Genomic DNA, 22,874 nt, shown 5'->3' on the forward strand with positions numbered 1-22,874 from the left:
AATCGAGCGGGATCCCACCCTCATTTTTTGTTGGCAAGTACCTAATTCCGTGTGAATGCAACGGAAGCTGTTTCTTCATGGTCTTCCGTAGCACGTCCCAAAAATAAACCCCTTCCCAACAGTGCAAAAAAACATGGTCTATGGTCTCCGGTTGCTTGCAGATTAAGCAGTTTGGTCCCCACGGTAGAAACATCTCTTTTTCTTCCAAAAAAGATTTGACGGGTAAAGTTCCAGTGTGCACTTTAAAGAAAAAACTCTTGACTTTCGGCGATACATTCATTTTTTAACCCTTTGCAACACATTGCCGCCGGGGCCTCCACAGTACAAGGCCCTGTACAACGGCACCGGAAAGATAACATCGCACACATCTCTGTACACCGTTTTCCTTGTTACACTGCTCAAATATTCCTTTGAAAACCAAGTAGTTAAGAATCTGACGCTGGTTACTATCTCTCGGAAATAACCAAAAATGCCTCCTGTCATGCATTTTGTTGCAACTACATACTCTGGCAAGGCTCGCCCTAGCCTTACTTGGCACACTGTGCGCAGGAAAGGATCTTCAACGTCACGGAAAAACAACAATCTGTTTACCAGTTGCCTCACAAATAAGTGTCCCAGCCCTAGGCCTCCCTCTTTGACCTGTCTGAACAAGTTTGTCCGCATGCACATTTCCCTGCTAGAAGCCCATACAAAAACCGCAAAAATTCGATGTACCTTTTGTATGTTAATTCGCGAGCAGTGGAGCACTTGCATCACATACCACAGTTTACTAATAAAAAACAGGTTACACACAGTGGCTCTTGCAAACACGGATAAACGAGTACCTTTCCACTTTTCTGCTTTTTCTTGTGTCTCTAGTGCCTGCACCTTCCAATACTGTTCAGTATCTCTGTAAAATTCCAACGGGACTCCAAAGTACTTTACAGGGGTCGTACACCAGGTCACATTAGCGAAAGTGTGAGGAGTACCCGGCCATTCTCCGTGCCAGAACCCCACGCACTTTCCCCAGTTCACCTTGCTTCCCGTGACCAAACTAAATCTTTTAACACCTTCTACCGCACTGCTAATGCTATCCTTTCTGACACAGAAAATTGCTACATCATGTGCATATGCTAGGACTTTCACTTCCGCTTCATGCAGCCGAAAACCATGAACAGCATTATTCTGTATTATGTGCAAGCACAAAGTTTCAACATACATACAAAACAAGAGTGGACTGAGGGGGCAACCCTGACGCACCGAACGTTCCACGTTAATGGGGGCCCCCAACAATTTATTAACAATTTACTTTGTAGTGCCGTGTCGGTACGCCATGGCCACACCCTCAGTAATAATAGAACCTACATTGATATGATCTAAGATAGAAAACAAAATCTCGTGAGCAACACAGTCAAACACTTTTTCAATATCTAGCTGGAGAATTGCCACAGGTACCCCAGCGACGTCGCTACTCTCCTGCACACACCTTGCCTTATGAATATTGTAAGCAATAGACCTGTTCTTTATGCCACATCTTTGATGAGGGCCAACAATTTCTTTAATAACGCTCTGAAGCCTCGCCGCCAACACTTCCATGAATAATTTATAATCGACCTTAGTTAGCGAGATCGGCCTATATGCAGTAACCTGTCTGAGTTTTATAGGATCATCTGTTTTAGGGATGAGGACGGTATGAGCCGCACCGTAAGACGTGGACAACTCCTTACGATCATAGGCATCATTAAACAGCAAAGTCAAAAGTGGGGTTAATTCCGCTTTAAACGCTTTGTAAAAAGCTGCACTTAACCCATCTGGGCCAGGAGACTTTCCCGGGTTCAAGTTCTCTATTGCTCGTTCAACTTCTTTTTCACTAATTCGCGTCTCCAAGCTTTCCTTTCGGGATTCATCGAGCCTAGGCATAGCGCCGAGAAACTCGCCTTTAAATCTGTGCAGCGGTGGCGTAGAGGTAGAACATCCGCCTCACATGCAAGAGGACCGGGGTTCAAATCCCGGTGCCGCGCAATTCTCCACCGGATGAAAAAAAAAAATCCGCGTGTCGATGGCATTGCATAAACAGGTTTGGGGTGCGACGTGATACCGGTGAACACCTCTGGCAACGCACTCCCTCACCAGAACAGGAGTTGGCCACCCTGGTGCAGTAATTGGCCACAACCTCCTATGATAAGCTCCATAAAACCCCGGCCCTCAGTCACCAGCGGCTGCGGAACAACTGACCACGGCGGCGGTCAGACCTGTGACGCAGCAGGGGGTGTTAAGAAAGCCTGGCTCCGCTGGACAGGCCGCTATTGGAAACTGACCCTGGCAACGTTTAATGCTAGAACCCTAGCTTGTGAAGCTAGCTTAGCAGTGCTGTTAGAGGAACTAGAGGGCATGAAATGGGATGTCATAGGGCTTAGTGAGGTTAGGAGGCCGAATGAGGCATATACTGCACTGAAGGATGGGCATGTACTGTGTTATCGATGCTTACCGGAGAGGCGACAACTAGGAGTAGGTTTCCTTGTCAATAAGTATATAGCGGGTAATATAGCTGAATTCTACAGTATTAATGAGAGGGTTGCAGGCATCGTAATTAGGCTTAATAACCGGTATAAACTGAAGGTTGTGCAGGCCTATGCACCTACATGTAGATATGATGACCAGGCAGTTGAGAGCTTCTATGAAGATGTGGAATCGGCAATGCGAAAAGTAAAGACGCAGTATACTGTACTAATGGGCGATTTCAATGCCAAGATAGGGAAAAAACAGGCAGGAGACAAGGCAGTAGGTGACTATGGCATTGGTTCTAGGAATAGCAGGGGGGAGTTACTAGTTGAGTTTGCAGAGCGCAATAATTTAAGAATCATGAATACCTTCTTCAGCAAACGGAAGAACCGGAAATGGACATGGAAAAGTCCTAACGGAGAGACTAAAAATGAAATCGACTTCATAATGTGTTCAACCCCCGCCATTATGCAAGATGTAGAGGTAATCGGGAAAGTGCGATGCAGTGACCACAGGATGGTGAGGTCCCGAATTAGCCTAAATCTGAAGAAGGAACGCAATAGATTGGTAAGAAAGAAACCCATCAACGAATTAGCGGTGAGGGGGAGGGCAGAAGAGTTCAGGAACTCGCTACAGAATAGGTATTCAGCTATAATTGAGGATGGCTACATTACCCTAGAGGCAAGGAACAATAATTTCAGAAATATCATTACAGAGTGCGAGGTAGAATTAGGCGGTAGGATAGTTAGAGAGGATACCGGCAAGCTGTCTAAGGAGACGAAAGATTTCATTAAGAAACGCCAGAGTATGAAAGCTTCCAATCCAACAGACGAGATCGAATTGGCCGAGATATCAAAGCTAATCAATAAGAGCAAGGTGGCCGATATAAGGAAGTATAACATGGAGAAAATTGAGCATGCTGTAAAGAACGGGGGAAGCCTTAAAGCGGTAAAGAAGAAATTGGGCATAGGCAAAAACCAGATGTATGCGATAAGGGACAAGGCGGGCAACGCCATCACTAATATGGAAAAGATAGTCATAGTAGCCGAGGAGTTCTATACAGATCTCTACAGTAGCAATAGTAGTCAGGACCGTAATGAGATTGGCGGTAGGGAAAAACAATCAGACGTTCCACCAGTGACGAAGGACGAGGTCAAGAAAGCACTAGAAAGTATGAAAAGGGGGAAATCAGCTGGAGAGGATCAGATAACTACAGATTTGCTGAAGGACGGGGGGGATATCGTGCTAGAAAAACTGGCCACCCTGTATACGCAATGCCTGGCATCATCGACGGTACCGGAACCATGGAAGAATGCAAACATTATCCTCATTCACAAGAAAGGGGACTCTAAGGACCTTAAAAATTACAGACCAATCAGCTTACTGTCTGTTACGTATAAGGAATTTACTAAGGTAATTGCTAATAGAATCAGGAGAACCTTAGAATGCAATCAAGCAAAGGATCAAGCAGGGTTTCGGAAACGGTACTCTACTATCGATCATATCCATACCATCAATCAGGTGATAGAAAAATGTTCGGAATATAACCAGCCCTTATACATAGCATTCATTGATTACGAAAAAGCATTTGACTAAGTTGAAACCTCGGCGGTGATGCAGGCATTGCGAAATCAGGGGGTAGACGAGCCGTACATGAAAGTGCTGGAAGATATATATAGTGGCTGCACAGCAACCACAGTTCTGCATAAAGAAAGTAACAAAATTCCCATAAAGAAAGGTGTTAGGCACGGAGACACAATCTCCCCAGTACTATTCACAGCTTGTTTAGAGGAAGTATTCAGAGACTTGGAATGGGAGCAGTTAGTGATAAGGGTAGATGGAGAATACCTCAGTAATCTGCGATTTGCTGATGACATTGCCTTGCTAAGCAACTCAGGGGATGAACTGCAAATAATGATTGATGACCTAGACAGGAAAAGTAGAAACGTAGGCTTGAAAATCAATATGCAGAAGACTAAGGTAATGTTCAACAGCCTCGGGAAGGAACAGCAGTTTACATTAGGTAGCGAAATACTGGAAGTAGTAGGCGAATATGTCTACTTAGGACAGGTAGTAACCGCAGATCCGGACCACGAAAAGGAAATAACAAGAAGAATACGATTGGGATGGAGCACATTTGGCAAGCACTCGCAGATTATGACTAGCAGCTTACCGGTATCGCTCAAGACGAAAGTATACAACAGTTGCATCTTGCCTATACTCACCTATGGGGCTGAAACGTGGAGGCTAACCAAGAGAGTTCTACTTAAGTTGAGGACAACCCAGAGGGCTATGGAACGAAAAATGGTAGGGGTAACATTAAGGGATAGAAAGCGTGCAGAGTGGGTCAGAGAAATAACTCAAGTTACCGACATTCTAGTAGAAATTAAGAAGAAATGGACATGGGCAGGACATGTAGTGCGAAGAGAGGATAACCGATGGTCGCTAAGGGTAACAAACTGGATTCCAAGGGAAGGAAAGCGTAGCAGGGGGCGGCAGAAAGTTAGGTGGGCGGATGAGATTAAGAAGTTCGCAGGGGTCAAGTGGATGCAGCTAGCACAGAACCGGGTTAAGTGGAGAAATATGGGAGAGGCCTTCGCCCTGCAGTGGGTATAATCAGGCTCATGATGATGATGATGATGAAATCTGTGCACGTCAACTTCATATTGTGCGAACAATCCTGATAGTAATCAAAGAAAGCATGATGGATGCGATTGCTATCGGTCACTACCCAGCCCGCTCCTTCGATCTCCTGAATTTCGTTGCGTCGAGCGAGCGCTTTTTCCATTCCTAAAGCCCGCTTAGTGGGCGTCTCCCCTGCAACCAATTCTTCCGCTCTCGCCCTCACTATCGCCCCTCGGTATCGGTCTTCCTCGATAAGTTCAAGCTTTTGCTTTGTTTTCTTAATATCTTCCTTACCTATGCCGGGCGTTTTACATTCCTGCGCCAACAATTTTTCAAGTATATCTCTCAGCTGTTTTTCCTGTAATCTTTTCTGGTGCTTTAGCAAAGTAGACCGCTCAATGGCCTTCATCTTAGATTCTTCTTTGGCTAGTACCCACTGGAGCCCGATTTCGTTTTGACACTCATTTACTATTTTGGTAACTTTTTCCGTCACATACTCAGTGAAAATTTGGTCTTTTAGCAGTTTACAATTTAATTTCCACAGCTCCCATGAAAATCCACTGGCTCGCTTCCTTTTGCCTAGAGTGCATATCACTGCACAGTGATCTGAAAAGGCCACTGGTAAAACTCGGTATTTTTGACACTTTGGTATTAAGTCCAGTGACATGTAAATCCTGTCGAGGCGAGCATGACTAATACCTTGAAAGTGGGTGTATTGCACACTACGTTCACCGTCTAAACACTCCGCCACATCATCTAATGCATATTCATCTATCAGTCGTGACAATAAGTCTGTACTTCTGTCCCTGAAGGCTCGGGTGCTGCTTTTATCGCAACGCCAGAACACAATTGGAATCGCCCATGAGCACTATCTGTTTCTCACTAGTGCAGTAATATTTCAGGCTCTCAAAAAAGGAACACCTATCCTCCAATTCATTAGGTGCATAAACACAGATAACCCGCCATTCTATATTCTCAAAACCGAAATCACAAATCACGTATCGTCCTGTCTCTCCGGAAGCATAAGTCTGCACGTTAAGTCCAGGCAACTTTTTTACAAGAAGGACGCACCCGGCAGAAGTTCCGACTGGATGGCTCACAACGGCATAATACTTCGACGTGAAGCGCTGCACCATGCTCCCGGTCTCTTCCTTTCCATCGACTTTGGTCTCTTGAACGGCTAGCACATCGAGGTCTCTGTCCGTTATAAGGCGCAACACCTGGCTCTGCTTTTTCTTCGTTGCTAACCCTCTAACATTAAGCGACCCGAATGTCAGAGCAGGGGTTGGATCCATTTTAAAATAGAGTGAAGAGACCGAGAGCATTTGCGCTCACCTTTCGCGTCTAGCACCCGGCTAGACGCCTTTGTTTCCGCCGCAGCCCTCCGGTGCGGCTGCATGGTCTTGCAGCGGCGGTGGCTTATCGCTGGCCCGCTTGTCCCCCAGAAAGTTCGGCTTCGGTCTGAGAGAGGACCGCCGGGACTGGACCGTTTTCGTAGGCGGCTCCTCAACGCTTGACGCTGTTGTTTTGTCCTCTCCATCACCAGTCTGGGCGTGAGGCCGTTTGGCCTAGCCATTGCCCGCACGAACATTGCACTGTTGCTGTTGCTCCACGCTGCTCGTCGAGACCATCATCACGGGTTCCGTAGCTGCCAAAAAGCTATCTTCCTTCTCCTCAGTATCAGCCCAGTCCGCTGCCGAGTCTTTTCCTTCAGGTTGCCTCTCTGCCTCACTTGACACGTTTGTGTTTCTGCTAGAAGTCCCAGAAGAGACAGTCGCCGCTTCCGGCTTGCCTACTTCCTCGACTCCTTTCGCCGCTTCCTCCGCCTCTGATACGTCCATCTGGTGTTCAGCTCTCTCCTCCCTCGATGCGAGCCCCGTGGCCACCGCATAAGTACGGACACTCACTGTCGACGTGGCCGTAACGCCTGCATTTCGAACACCGGGGCACCTTGCATTCACGTCTAACGTGACCGCTACCACGGCAGCGCAGGCACTGCATTGGCCGCCCAGGCACCACAACGAGGGCCAACTCACCGGCGACTCGCAGCTGGTGAGGTAGGTCATCGGTCTTAATACCGGGTTTCAGTTTCAGGAGAACTGTTCTCGTGTTGACCCCTTCTCTTTGACGCCTTGGACGCGCCACCGCTCCCGGGTCACCTCGGTTACGTTACCGAAAGCAGCAAAGGCCGTCCGGATGTCGTCGTCGGCCACACCATGCAACATCCAGTGCAGCCGCAGCTTCACCTGTTGGTCCTCTGGGTCGATGATGATGCAGCGACGTCCCTTTACTTCTACTTGTTTCAACGCAGCCAGCTTCTTCGTTGCTTCAGCGCTGCTGGGCGTGACAGCCCAAACGTGGTTAATCTGGTACGCCCCCAACGCCACAACATCGGGGAGCGCACCAACGTTGGCGAGGGCATCGCGAAAATCATCCACTTTGTACGGCCTATTGCGCACGTCGCCGTGCAAAAACACGGTGTTTAAAACAACACGTCCTGTAGGCAGCGTCGGCAAAATAAACTCATAGTCCTTATCATCCGTATCAAGATTCCTGTTTCCGCGGCCGGCAAGGGCCGCTGTCGCCGCTCCGCTGGAGCTCATGATTCTGCGACCGTCCCGCTCGGTGGCCGGAAGTGAATGGCTGAACCACCGACGCTTTTTTTTTTTTGTATTGCCGTGAAACACAAAAACACAATACACATGATAAAAAATTTCAACTACACTTGAGCTAACGCGTACGTGGCTTAAATCTTTTCAAGTGCACGAACTCATCAAAGAGACAATGCCATTGTGGCGGATCCTGCTGCCTCCTGAAAGTTTCGCGTATATACACCGCACTTTCAATAAAGTTTTCACGCGCAGATCGTGTATCTATATCTGCATGACGAACCTGCATTCGCGTTTTCCACAAACTATGGCGGCCAAGAAGCATAAATAAATCATAAGGTGTATCATCGTTCTGCACTTGTAGGAATCTGATACCGTACGGAGTTAGGGGAAGTTCCTTTTTAATTGTCCTTTGGAGGACGTCCCATAAAAAGACAGCATCCCAACACTGTAAGAAAACGTGTTCAATTGTCTCCGGTTTTTTGCACAACAGGCAAATTGTTGTCCATGGGACGAAGATACCTTTTTCATTCAGCCAGGTTTTAACAGGGAGCGTACTAGAGTGAAGTTTGAAAAGGAACGTTTTAGCAGATGGCCTCACGGGCATCTTCTTGACTCTTTTCAAAACGTCCTGCCCTGGGCCTCCACAGTGTAATACCCGGTAAAAAGGCACCGGCAGCATCACGTCAATGAGATCATTATACAGTTTTTTTCTGGGAACATTGAAAAGGTAATCAAAAGAAAACCGCACTACCAGCAACTTGCACGCAAAAAGAACCTCGCGCAGGTAGCCAGTCACAGTACCAGGCATGCTTTCACATGACGCAATCCATTCAGGGTGCAGCCTCTGTAATCGCACTTGCATCACAGTTCTTAGAAAGGTATCTTTTTAATCACGCAGGAATATAAATCGCGAAACCACTTGACGCAAGAACAAATGGGCAAAGCCAAGCCCGCCCCTTTTAACAGAAATAAACAAATTCGTCCGGGTGGTTTTTTTCCCATGTGGATGCCCAAATAAAAACAGCAAAAACGCGGTTCATTTTCTGAATTGCGGTTCGGGAGACACGCAACACATTGATGATGTACCACAGCCTCGAAATAAGAAAAACATTGCAAATAGAAGCGCGCGAAAACATTGAGAGTTGCCTTCCTTGCCACGCATCCGCTTTTTCTTTCGCTTTGGACATTTCTTCCATCCAGTGCACGTTGGGATCTCGAGAACAATCTAAAGGCATGCCTAGATATCGCGTTGGGAGAGCAGACCATCGCAGCTTACAGAAGAAATCAGGCGTCAGGCCCCAATCACCGTGCCAAAACCCAGAGCTTTTCTCCCAATTCATCTTACATCCGGCGTGATCACAAAATGTTTGGACGACACTCGTGACTTCACAGATACTCTTTCTGGTTGCACAAAACACTGCTATGTCATCAGCATATGCCAGCACTTTTACGTGTGCTGATTGCAGCTTGAACCCTAATATGCGATCGCTATCAATGATAGCCAAGCAAAGTGGCTCTAAATACAGTGCAAAAAGCAGAGGTGAGAGCGGGCAGCCCTGCCTTACCGATGAACGTACTGTGATGCTGTCAGTCAGTTCGCCATTCACTATAATACGTGTCGTGCAGTTCGCGTAAGCCATTTTAACACCCTCCACTATGACTTCACCAAGGTTAGAATGCTCCAAAATGGAAAAAAGAATTTCTTGAGAAACACGGTCAAAGGCTTTCGCCAAATCTAACTGCATCATGGCTATCTGACCATCGAGTGCATCAAATCATTCTAATACGGTTCTTGCGACATGTATATTCGTGGCAATGGATCGACCCTTGATGCCGCATGTTTGATGAGGCCCAACCATTTTTTTTTATTACGCTTTGCAGTCCTTTTGCTAAACCCTTCATGTACACCTTGTAGTCAACATTGGTGAGGCTAAACGGTCCATATGACCCCACCAACAGTCGTTTCTTCGGATCATCTGTCTTGGGTATTAGCACAATGTGCGATGTAGCGAAAGACAATGGAACAGTATTACGTTCATAAGCTTCATTGATTACATCGAGCATAAACTAAGCCACATACAGCTGAAAAGTTTTAAAGAAGGCAGCGCTTAGACCATCCGGCCCAGGGGCCTTCCTAGGTGTCAGGTCATCTATTGCAGATCCTATCTCCTGCAACGTTATCGGTATTTCAAGGCGCGCTTTACTTTCGTCATCCAGTGCAGGCATCAGTCTTAGAAAATCTGTTTGAAAGCCGCCTACAGTCTCAAGCTTAGCACTAAGCAGTTCTTCAAAGTGCTCTGCTACCGCACGCTGAATATCTTTAGCATCTTCAGTGATATCGCCGGCATACCTTATACTCCTAATTTCTTTCTGGCAGGCGTATCTTTTCTCGTCTCCTAGCGCTCGTTTTGTCGGTACTTCTCCAGCCCAAAGTTTTTCAGCCCTTGCACATATAAAAGTCGCTGTGTATCTTTCGCTGTCGATTGTTTCCAGCTCCCTTTTAATCTCTCGTATTTTACGGGCGATATGCCCTGGCACAGTACTTTCCATGCTAAAAAAAAAACTGAAGTTCTTCATTCAGTTCTTTTTCTTTCTCTTTATGCCGCACCTTACTGCTCTTTTCTATGGATTTCAATTTGACCCACTCTTTGAAGCTGTCCCGTTCCGCTGCAAAACATACTGGTCGCATAGCCAGACGATTTTCAAAACTTGGTCTTAACTTCCGTAAGGAACTCCTCATCGGCGAGAAGCTTGGCATTCAGTTTCCATAGGTACCAGTTAAAGCGCGATTTCTTTCCTGCCCTACCGAACACTGCACTCACGAGACAATGATCACTGAAAGACACAGGTTGGACCTCATATGCAGTACATAAGGAAACAAGATCAACCGAGGCATACACCCTGTCCAATCTAGCATGGCTATCTCGCTGAAAGTGCGTGAACTCTGGCTGGGTTCCAGTGGAGAACACACTACCAACATCCTCAAGGCCATACTCATGCACAAGTTCATTCAACAGCTCGGAGCTTCTGTCTGTTCGAAGTTTACACTTCGCCGCTCGGTCCACAGCTGCGCACACACAGTTGTAATCGCCAAGTACACACAGGATTTTGTCGAACTTCAACCACAATTCAATAGACTCAAAAAACAATTCATGTTCGCATTCTGAATAGGGAGCATACACACACACACACGCCAGCATAAATTACAGTAGGTAAAAACAGTAACCAAAAGCAGGCCACTTGGACAGGCAAAAACGAACTCTACGCTTACTCCCAGCGTGTTACGTATAAATGAAAGGCATCCACCCGATACACCAACAGAATGGCAAACACACACATAAAAGTTTGTTTAAAAGAAGCCACCATACGGTCAGTACTTTCTTGGCTCTCAATCTTTGACTCTTGCACAGCTGCTATATCTATATCATTATCCACAAGGAGGCGACTGAGGTGGCATTGTCGCCTTCTCGCTCCCAGACCTCTGACATTCAAAGTAGCTACGTGTAACGCCGAATTAAGCTTGAGAGTCATGTGTTAGAAAGGGACGCCCGTGCCCGCATGGTGCCTACCTTCATGTTTGCGTGGCCTCCGCTTCTGAAGAACAGCGGCATATGTGTGCATGTATTGTCCGCCCAGCAGAACGTCGGGCTGCATTCAAACGAAGTCCAAGCACCGTCTTTCATCTTTTTTTTTTTTTTCACACACGCCCCGCTTGGTTGCAGAATGTTCCTGACGCTGGTCGGTAGGCAGCTGACCCACAAATCGTTCAGGACACCACAAAAACTACGGAGGCGGTTTCCCCGCCTGCCGCGTGTCGGCCGAGAAGTTCGGCTTCGGTCTCAAAGTTGATCTTCGGATACCCGCAGTTTTCGGCGGCGGCTCATCACAAACGCCGCCTGGCAGCTGAGTCTCCTCGAAGCTTTCCTCGTGTGGACGTTTCGTGGCAATTAAGGCCGCTGTCTCCGGCCCAACATCCATGGCATCAGAACAAGGAGGCCCAGTACTGAGATGGTCCTCAGCGTCAGAAAACTTGATTACGTCTTCTGACGCTTCCTTTGACGCGATTTCGTGGTCCTGTTGGTTCTACGATGGAACGTGCAAGACGTGCCCAGCTTCATTCTTTTCACTTGAGACCGTCAACTTATGCTTAGTTAAAACCGTAATGGAAGGCGCGTCCTGTTTCGTTGACTGTCCTCTAATGTCAGCCGCCTCCTCCGCATCCACCTCATCCATAATTAACTCGGACGAGTCTTCGCTGGTCCCAGGTCCGGACTGAACCACCGACGCGATTACATCACCATAGATACAGCATCGTGCAGTGAAACAGTACTGACACAAGGCTATGACTGACAACGGAGTGGATGAGCGAGTGCCGTAAGGGTCAAATAAAACTAATCAGTATGGTGTGCACGCACCAGTGGTCCACTTGGAAGCAAATAAAAAGTCAGCTGCGTCGGCCGGGAATTGAACCCAGGCCACCCGCGTGGCAGGCGAGTATTCTACCACTGAACCACCGACGCTTTTTTTTCTTTTATTGCCGGACAATGCACTGTTTAAAAGAGCTAAAACACGCCAACCTGTCTTCAGTTGGCGAGACCAAATTAAAATTTCTTCAGGCACACTAACTCATCAAATACATCGATCCACTCAGGAGGTTCGAGTAATGCCTGGTACACTTCTCTAATGTATATTATACTCTGAATGAAATGTTCGCGTACAGAGAGAACATTTGGATCTGCGTGACGCACTGCCATTCTTGTTTGCCACAGACTGTGAAGGCCTAGGAGCATAAGCATGTCATATTGAATTTCATCACTTTTCACTGGGAGAAACCGGATGCCGTAGGGTGTAATGGGCAGCTGTTTCTTTAGAGTTCGTTGCAATATATCCCAATGGAAGACAGGGTCCCAGCACTCGATGAAAACGTGTTCAATTGTTTCCGCTTTTTTGCACAATAGACAATTAATTGCCCATGGAACGAATATGCCCTTCTGGTGTAGCCATGCTTTTACGGGGAAGGTGTTCGTGTGTAACTTAAAAAAGAAGGATTTAGTGTGAGCTCTAACTGGCATTCTTTTGACCCTCTTCAACACATCCCTTACTGGGCCTTCACAGTAAATTACTCTGCACAATGGAGCTGGTAGTAGGTTTTCCAGCAAGTCAGCATACAATTTCTTTTTTGTAACAGAACACAGGTAATTCAATGAGTACCGATCATGCAGCATACGGAAAGAAACCACAACTTCATGAAAGTAGCCAGTCACGCGACGGCACCTTATATCACTGGTTGTAACAATGAATTCAGGCAGCGCTCTCGCGAATCGAACTTGCATAACTGTGCGCAAAAAAAGTGTCCCATTGATCCCTTAGAAAAAAGAAACGTGACACAATCTGCCTAATAAACAAATGAGATAGGCCCTAGCCTCCATCGCGGACTGAGCGGAAAAGATTAGTGCGGCTGACTCTCTTCCAAGTTGAGCCCCATATATATACAGCAAAAACTCGGTGCATTTTCTGTACATTTACACGGCTCATACACAGCACCTGCAGCACGTACCATACTTTAGCTATCAAAAATAAATTGCACACAGTAGCACGCGCAAACACTGAAAGGCCACGACCCTGCCAATTTCCCATCTTCTCCCTCATTCTATCCGTTGCCTCACTCCAGTACTCTGCGGGATTCTGATAGTGCTCGAGTGGTACAGCAAGATACGTCGTTGGTGTGGTTATCCAATTCATACATGCAAACCTATCTAGCTTAATGTCCCAGTTGCCATGCCATATACCAACACTTTTTTCCCAGTTTATCTCTGAACCAGTGAGCTTACAGAACTACTTAGCAAGATTGACGGCCCCTAACACACTCTGGCGATCTTGACAGAATACGGCTACGTCGTCAGCGTACGCCAGTAATTTTACCTCTGTGGAGTGTATCTTAACACCTATTATGGCTGTTTGACGAATCACTGCTAAACAAAAAGATTCGACATAAATAGCAAACAATAGGGGTGACAGTGGGCATCCTTGTCTTACAGGAGATCGTATAGGCACTCTCTCTGTAAGAAATTTATTTATTATGAGCTGTGCTGCACAATCTTTGTAGGCCATCATTACGCCATCTAAAATGGTGCTGCCAACATTCACATGCCTTAATATGCTGAACAGAATCTCACGTGAAACCCTATCAAATGCTTTCGCCAGGTCGAGTTGCAGCATAGCCACTTGACCTTCCATGTCATCGCAGCACTCTAACACATTTCTGGCGATGTGCGTATTGGTAAGGATTGTTCGCCCTTTGATACCGCACGTCTGATGCGGCCCGACAAGGTGTTTAATCAAGCTTTGCACCCTCTTCGCCAGCACCTTCATGAATACTTTGTAATCAGTATTTGTAAGGCTGATAGGCCTGTACGATGTTACTGACAGTAGCTTGTCACGGTCATTCGTTTTTGGGATCAGAACGATATGGGCTGCTCTAAAGGACGGTGGCACCTGACTTTTATTATAGGCCTAATTGAACACGCGGTGCAGTATATATGCCAGCTCATTGGCGAAAGCCTTGTAAGATGCGGCTCCAAGTCCGTATGGTCCCGGTGACTTGCCTGCAGGCATTTCCTCGATAGCAGTCTCAATTTCGCGCACGCTTATCGCTTCCTCCAGGCGTTCTTTGTCGTCATCTTCTATCTTTGGCATATCGGACATAAACTCCGTCATTAAATCGTCACTGAATCGGGTAACGTTGCTAAATAACTGTCTATAACTTTCCACGAAAGCTTTCTCTATCAATTTTTGTTCACCCGTCACCTCGTTTTGATAGCGGATCTGTCTGATTTCGTTTTTTGATGCATGTCTTTTCTCGTCGCTTAGAGATTGTTTATTTGGTGCTTCCCCAAGCCATAAGCGATCGCTCCGCGCTCGAATCAGAGCTGCCCTGTATTTTTCGTTGTCTATAACCTCCAGTTCACTTTTGGTTCTTATTTCGGCTGCCACTTTTTCCGGTTCGGAACTCACTGTGTTTACCAAAAATTCCAGCTGGCATTGAAGTTCTTTTTCTTTTTTCATTTCATTTCGACGCTTGATGCTCCCTCTTTCAATCGCAGCCATTTTGAGTTCAGTTTTAAATTCTTCCCAGGCAAATCCGTAATTTTCTGGCTCATTATTCATTAGCCACCCCAGTTTTTCCTTGACTCCGTTAACAAAAGCTTCATAATCGAGTAGTTTAGCGTTGAACTTCCACAGGTTCCAGTTGAATCGCTGCTGCTTTGGCTTATTGCCAATGGTGAAACTCACAAGGCAATGATCGGAGAATGAAACAGGTATAACCGTATAACTATTGCAGTGTGGCACCAACGGAAGCGATACGTAAACTCTGTCAAGCCTTGCTTGACTATTTCGCTGGGTGTGCGTGAATTGTGGCCGCCCACCGATCGTTATCGTGCGACCTAAATCTTCCATGTTATAGTCAACCACTAAGGATAGGAGCAAGCCAGCGCTTCGGTCACTTGTATACACCAGTTTAGACCGATCTTCGGCACAACAAACACAGTTAAAATCTCCAAGCAAAATAACGTACCTGTCACATTGCATATATTGCTTAAGGTCTTCAAACAAATAACATCACTCACATACACTGTTGGGAGCATAGACACAAATCAAGCGCCACCCTTTTTCTGCTAGCGAAAAATCCAAGACGATAAGGCGTCCCGTTTCAGACACAGTAATCATTTCCTCTATAATTCCAACACTTTTACGTATCAACACAACACAGCCAGCAGATTTTCCGACGGCATGACATACACAGATGTTGTAATTGGTTTTAAAAGGCGACACCATACGATTAGTCTGCTCTTCCTTTTCCACCTTTGTCTCTTGTACCGCAATTAAGTCAAGCTCTTTTTCCATGCAAAGGCGGCTAAGCTGATATTGCCTTCGCCTCGTTGACAAGCCCCTGACATTAATTGTCGCTACATTTATCGAGTAATTGAAGTTGTTCACCTTTTTAAAGCATGCTTATACAATCGTGTGATGTCATTACACACATGACTGCCACAACCACATCGTGCGTGTAGTAAAAACTCAAGACATGGTACGAAAAAAGAACGTCCGGCAAAGTCCTCAACTGTACCTTGCAACTGTAAGGTGCATCTCGAAGTTCCCTTGAATCCTTCCATTTTGACTCAGGAGCGGTTAGGCGCCTTCGACGGCACCGATTCTGTACACTAAGTGGGCGTCGCCGCCGGTCTTCGGTCCGGCGGGATGTTCGGTTTTGGGCGTAATGTCGCCCGACGTCCCCCCGTTGTTTTTGCCGGGGGTTCATCATTAGCCGGCTGGCCTTGCTGTCCATCCTGGATATCCGCCTCTGCATGCGTCCTTTTCGTGACAGTACCAGTTGTGCCTGGCTCGTTTGAATCCATTGCGCCATCATCACCTGCCTCCATTTCATTGCCTTTTGAAGCTGAAGATCCTTCATCGCTCTCAGAGTGTGCTGAAGGCGGCTCCAGTTTAGAAGTCGGGGCACCCGGAGAATTACTGGGCTTAGCTTCGTGCTGTACTCCAGACGTTTGCTCTTGAGGCTTCGCATCTTCATTATTCGGTCCTGATCCTTTAGAGGTTTCCTCGACGTCTGCTTCGTCCATGAGCAGGTCGGTGACACCATCCTTTGCCACTTTATTAGTTACAGAAGCGTACGTCTTCACGCACTGTTCCTCTTCGTGTCCATAACGATGACAAAGAGCACAGCGCGGAACACGACACTCGCGTCGGATGTGGCCCGTATTGCGCCAGCGAAGGCATAACGGGGCCCTGCCCGGCACCACAACCAGAGCAAGTTCACCTGCAATACGCAGCTGATGTGGTAGGTCGTCCTCCGTCACACCTGTCTTCAAGATAACAGTCACCAGGCGCGTCGAGGATGCTTTGTCGTGCACGCCTTGAACACGCCACCGTTCCCGGGACACTTCTGTCACTTTGTCATACGGCAAAAACGCCGCTCGTATGTCATCGTCCGGCACGTTGTGAAGCATCCAATGTAATTTTATGTGCAGTGCTTGGTTGGCCGGATCTACCACAAGGCAGCGGCGTTCTTTCACTGTCACCTCCTTCCTAGACAAGAGCCTTTTCACACCGTCTTCATTTCTGAAGGTCACTGCCCATACATGACTCATCTGGTACGGCCCCAGGGCGATAACTTCAGACAGCAAGCCCAGGCTCGCCAATGCATCACGGAAGTTTTCAACTCGATATGGCCTTGCCCGCACATCGGCATGCAAAAAAATGGTATTCAAATCAACTCGCCCTGTTGGTAGCTGAGGCAGGAGCGCTTGATATTCCGATTCATCAGAGTCAAACATCCTGTTACCGCGGCCCCGGTAGGCCGCTGAAGCCGCTCCTACGGAGCTCATGCTGAACACGTCCGCTCGCTAGCGCGGCTGAAGTGGAATCCACTGAACCACCGACGCGCTTGCACCACCGTAGATACAGCGTCGTGCAGTGAAACAGTACTGACACAAGGCTATGACAGACAATGGAGTGGATGAGCGAGTGCCGTAAGAGTCAAATAAAACTAATCAGTATGGTGTGCACGCACCAGTTGTGCACTTGGAAGCAAATAAAAAGTCAACTGCGTCGGCCGGGAATCCCACCCGGCCACCCGCGTGGCAGGCGAGTATTCTACCACTGAACCACCGACGCTTTCTTTTTTCTTTTTTTTTTGTTTACCTGTTTATTAAGACAACGGAAATACATTGTAATAAAAAACACTTCAGCCTGCTTTGGCTGAAGTGATACGTTAAAATTTCCTGAACTGGATCAGTTCATCCAATACATTCAGCCATGAAGGTGGCTCAACCTGCGCCCGATAAACTTCACTTACATAGAACAGACTTTCAACAGTTTTCTCTCACCGACAGCACATTGACATCTGCATTCCTGACTGCCATTCGTGTCTTCCATAAACTATGGCGGCCGAGCAGCATTATCATGTCGTAGAGAATACCTGTGTGATCATTGTCTGTTGGTAGATAGCGTATTCCTATAGGTGTTATGGGCAAATCCTTCTTTATGGTACGTTGCAGAAGATCCCAATAAAATACCGGATCCCAGCATTCAATGAACACGTGCTCGATGTTTTCAGGTTTTTTACATAATAAACAGTTTATGGTCCAGGGTACAAATATTCCTTTGTCAGCTAGCCATGTCTTAACGGGAAGTGTACTAGTGTGCAGTTTGAAAAAGAACGACTTCGTACTTGCTTTGATCGGCATCTTTTTAACTCTTTGTAAAACATCTTGCCGTCGGCATCCATTGTTTATCATTCGGTACAAGGAAACTGGCATCATAACATCTATTAAGTCACTGTGCAATTTTTTCTTGTTCACCAGACTTAGATAATATATCGAGAATCGAACCTTCAGTATATAGGCAGAGTCAACAATCTCCTTTAAATATCCCTTCAACCCGCATATTGGCCACCCTGCAGTAGACACAATAAGATCTGGAAGGGCATTTGCTAGGCGCACTTGCATCATTGAACGTAAGAAGGGCTCACTTTGATCCCTGAAAAACATAAAACGGGAGACGAATTGCCGAACAAACAAATGTGAGAGACCGACACCACCATCTCGAACTGGTCGAAATAAATTGGTTCGTTTTGTCCTTTCCCAGTTGGACGCCCAAATGAATACAGCGAACACTTTGTGCACTTTTTGCACATATACACGTGACATAGAAAGAAACTGCAAAACACACCACAATTTGGAGATTAGGAAAATATTGCACACGGATGCCCTAGCAAACATGGATAATTCTCTACCTTGAGATGCCCCTGCTTTCTCCTTCACTTCGGGCATCACGTCATTCCAGTAATCGGCGCTCCTCTTATAATATTGCAGTGGCACTCTCAAGTACTTCGATGGTACGGTAATCCACTGGAGGTTCGCAAAAGACCTCAGCGCAATTTCCCAATTTCCGCGCCAGATGCCGACACTTTTGTCCCAGTTATTCTCAGCGCCTGTCTGTTCACAAAATTTTTTGGCAACGAAAATGGCTTCTTGAACACTTTTTCGGTCGCTAAAAAACACCGCAATATCATCCGCATAGGCAAGATCTTTCACCTGGGACGACTCAATACGAAAACCGTTAATTAGTTCGGAGTTGATCAGTTTAAGACAAAATGGCTCCTGGTACAGAGCGAAAAGTAAAGAAGAGAGAGGGCAACCTTGTCATACTCAAGACCGCACGGGGACAGTTTCGCTTAAGCTTTTGTTAACAATGATTCGAAAGGTGCAATTGTCATAAACCCTTTTTAGACCATCAAGAATAACACATCCTACATTTGCATGTTCGAGCACACTGTACAGAACTTCATGCGATACCCGATCGAATGCCTTTGCTAGTTCCAGTTGGATCATTGCTACTCGACCAGCAAAGTCATCACAAAATTTCAGAATACTACGCGCAACATGAACATTTGTGCATATACTGCGCCCTTTTACTCCGCACGTTTGGTGCGGTCCAACGAGTTGCAATATTACACTTTGCAGGCGCTTGACCAGAACCTTCATGAATATCTTGTAGTCGGTATTAGTCAGCGTAATCGGGCGATAATATCCTACCGACTGCAGTTTCCTTTGGTCATCCGTTTTGGGGATTAGCACTACGTGACCAGTACGAAAAGACAACGGTATTTGTTTTTCTTGTACGCTGCCGGGATCACCGCATGTAAAGCTGGGCTAATTTCATCTCGAAAAGTCTTATAAAAAGCGGCCCTGAGGCCATCGGGCCCTGGCGTCTTCCCAAGGACTAGCTCGTCAATTTCACTTTCAACTTCACCAATGCTGATAGGTTGTTCTAGGCGAGCAACAGTGGGCTCATCTAATCTGGGCATTAGCGATAAAAATTCATCACGCAGTTCGCACCTCGTTCTTTTATTCCCTACCAGTTCTGTATAATATTCCACGAAGGCCTGCTTCATTTCCTTCTTGTCGCTGGTAATCTCATTGTGGTACCGAATCTGCCGGATTTCTTTCTGCGTTGCATACCGCCTTTCATCGCTCAACGCACGTTTGTTCGGTGCTTCACCTGCCCACAACTTTTCGGCCCGCGCTCTTATCACCGCCGCTCTGTACTTGTCTGTCTCCAGAGCTTCTAGCTGGTTCTTTATTTCTCGAATTTTGTTTGTGTACGTACATGCCAGGCGCTGCTGTTTCCATACACATTATGAAATCCAAATTGCACTTCAATTCGTTCTCCATTTTTCTACATCTTTGATGAACTATTGTTCCTCGTTCTATCGCGATCACCTTGACGTCGTTTCTAAATGTCTCCCACTTTGCTGCGTAGCTCCACGAGCTAGTCGAGGGCATTTTAGCTATCTATTCTTTAATTCGCTCAATGAATTCTTCATCCTCTAGAAGTTTTACGCTAAGCTTCCAGAGGTCCCAACTAAACCGTGACTTTTTGGGCTTATTACCAAACGTAACCATCACAAGACTGTGATCGCTGAACGAGAGGTGCTTTAGATCGTATTTTTCACATGCTGTGACAAGTTGAGAGCTGGCGTACACTCTGTCTGCTCTCGCAATACTGCCGCGTTGGAAATGCGTAAAACCGGGATGTGAGCCTTGGGACAGTACACTGCCAAGATCTTCCAAATTATAGTCTTGAATTAGTGAGTTCAGCAACCGAGCGCTCTGATCGCGAATCGGGGACTTGGGTACTCGATCTTCTGTTAAGCAGACACAGTTGAAGTCACCCATAAGAATAACACTTTTCGCGCAATTTAGGAACACTTCACCCGTCTCAAAAAAAGCAACACGCTCAGTCTGATTGTTCGGTGCGTACACACATATAACACGCCAAGCACTACCAGACAGTACAAAGTCAACAACCAGTAACCGGCCTTCTTCGGATGCTACGACATTTTCCTCCACAATGCTCAGACTGTTTCTCAAAAGTAAGGCGCAACCACCCGACCTTCCAACAGCATGACATATACACAAATTGTATCGCGACCGAAAATTGGCAACCGTTCGATCTGTATGTTCCTCAGTCTCAATTTTGCTTTCTTGCAAAGCGATAATGTCCAAATCATTTTCTAGAAAAATTCGGCTGACTTGACGCTGACGCTTGATTGCTGCCAGCCCCCTGACATTCAACGTCGCTATGCGCAATGGCATATGAAATAATATTCCTTTATCTCTGGAGGAACACACAAATCGTGCAGTGCTCACCTCGGGGCACCATGTCGCGGCAGCGGTTTCCGTGCTCAGCGGATTAACACTTGTGTCCACGCTGTGCGCTCGATGCGCTTCTTCTGGGTCGTCCTCCATGCGTAGTCAAGTGTGTTGCGCACGTTGCTGCGGCATCTGAAAAGGACAAAGTTACCACAGAAGCAGCGCTATTTCGGCGTCGCTTCTGCTGTTCTTCTATCAGGCGGAATAGTTGGCCTTGGTTTAAATGGCGCTCGCCGCGTTGGTGTCGCTTTGGTGGGCGGCTCCTCCACTGCTGCACCGTCACTTAGCTGGTCGCCTTGTACCGCTTGAAGATGAGAGCGTTTTGTGGCCGAAACAGCGGTGTCTTCCATAGTTGCGTCTTTGACATTTTGTAGGGTGCTTGCTTCGTTCCTTGAGGTATCCTCCATTTCGACAGTAGGCGCCTTCTCCTGATTTTTCTTGTGCTCCTGTTCGAGTTGAGGCAGTTCACGCTGCGAGGCCGTCGTCGCCACAATGCGATCACCGCTTGAAGGTTGCAGGTCTTTTGCAGCAGCAGATGGTAAAACCCCTGCTTCCTTTGACGCTTCCTCAGCCTCCACCTCATCCATGACATGTTCCGCCAGCTCACTGTTCCTTGCCGGGCCCATCATGTTGGCATACGTGGGAACACACTGGCTCTCATCATGTCCAAATCGCCGACAACGCGAGCACCTAGGCACTCGACAGTCGCGACGAATTTGGCCTTTCCCTTGACATCGCAGGCAAAGGAGGGGCCTCCCTGCGACTACTAAAAGAGCTGGCTCACCTGCAATACGGATTTGGTGGGGAATGTCTTCAGCTGTGACACCTGTGTTCAGTTTTAGGCTCAACATTCTAGTTGTGGACCCCTTTCCGGTGACGCCTTGAACACGCCACTTCTCTTTCAACGTATCCGTCACTTCACCATATGGTCGGAAGGCCACCCGCACATCTTCGTCAGTCACATTGTGAAGAACCCAGTGCACCTTGACTCGTACTTCCTGCTTGTTGGGGTCGATAACGATGCACCGACGTTCCTTGACGGAAATGCTTTCAGCCGCGAGCACTTTCTGCATGGCTTCTGAACTCCTAAACTTAACGACCCACACGTGATTCATTTGGAATGCTCGCAGGGCTACAACCTCAGGGAGCAAATCCAAACGGGCAAGGGCATCCCTGTAGTCTTCGACCCTATACGGCCGCGCCCGAACGTCGCGGTGCAAAAATACTGTGTTCAAAACGATACGACCTGTAGGTAGGTGGGGCAGCATCACTTCGTATTCTTCGTTATCATGAACAGCAATCCTGTTTCCGCGGCTCGGCTGAGCCGCTAACGCCGCTCCAACGGAGCACATGATAACACGTCCGTCACGCTCGGTGGCCGGAAGTGGCACCACCGACGCTTTTTTTTTTTTGTTCATTTGCTTACTTTTGCATGACATCAGAATTCCCCAAAACTAAAGTACGAACACACGCAAGACATTGATATAATTAGCCTGCCAAGGGCTTATTCCTTTAGAACCACCAAAGGTTCACTCAACCACTGACGCGCTTTAGTTGCGTAAATGCAACGGCGCGCACTAAAACAGTGCTGACACAGAGATATGAGAGACAGCGGAGTGGATGATCGAGTGCTTTCAGAGTCAAATAAAACAATGCAGTCATGTACACGCACCACACTAGGAAACTGAAGCAAATAAAAAGTCACTGCGTCAGCCAGGAATCGAACTCGGGTCACCCACGTAGCAGGCGAGTATTCTACCACTGAATTTTTTATAGCCGATTTAGACGTTCAAACCAAGAGGTTACAAGAGATAAAACATGCTTCCACGCTTTGCCTAACACGACTTTAAAATTTTTTGAGTGACATCAGTTCATCAAGTGCATATAACCATTGTGGTGAATCAGACAGTGCGCTGTACAC

General features: G+C 47.0%; 2 protein-coding genes across 2 annotated transcripts; both read right to left on the minus strand.

Annotated features, from left to right (window-relative positions):
• Positions 1 to 15,891: 15,891 nt before the first annotated feature.
• On the minus strand, positions 15,892 to 17,196 carry LOC146192946 (uncharacterized). Its single transcript, XM_084600069.1, has one exon. It carries the CDS (start codon positions 17,120 to 17,122, stop codon positions 15,941 to 15,943), a length of 1,182 nt encoding a protein of 393 aa, XP_084456195.1. The 5' UTR covers positions 17,123 to 17,196; the 3' UTR covers positions 15,892 to 15,940.
• A 248-nt stretch (positions 17,197 to 17,444) lies between these two features.
• LOC146192947 (uncharacterized) lies at positions 17,445 to 22,305 on the minus strand. Its single transcript, XM_084602559.1, has one exon. It carries the CDS (start codon positions 22,303 to 22,305, stop codon positions 21,118 to 21,120), a length of 1,188 nt encoding a protein of 395 aa, XP_084458685.1. The 3' UTR covers positions 17,445 to 21,117.
• Between the last annotated feature and the right edge of the window lie 569 nt (positions 22,306 to 22,874).

Source organism: Amblyomma maculatum, chromosome 4 (assembly GCF_055883805.1).
Source record: "Amblyomma maculatum isolate TAMU_Amacu chromosome 4, ASM5588380v1, whole genome shotgun sequence".
Classification (NCBI taxonomy): Eukaryota; Metazoa; Arthropoda; class Arachnida; order Ixodida; family Ixodidae; genus Amblyomma; species Amblyomma maculatum.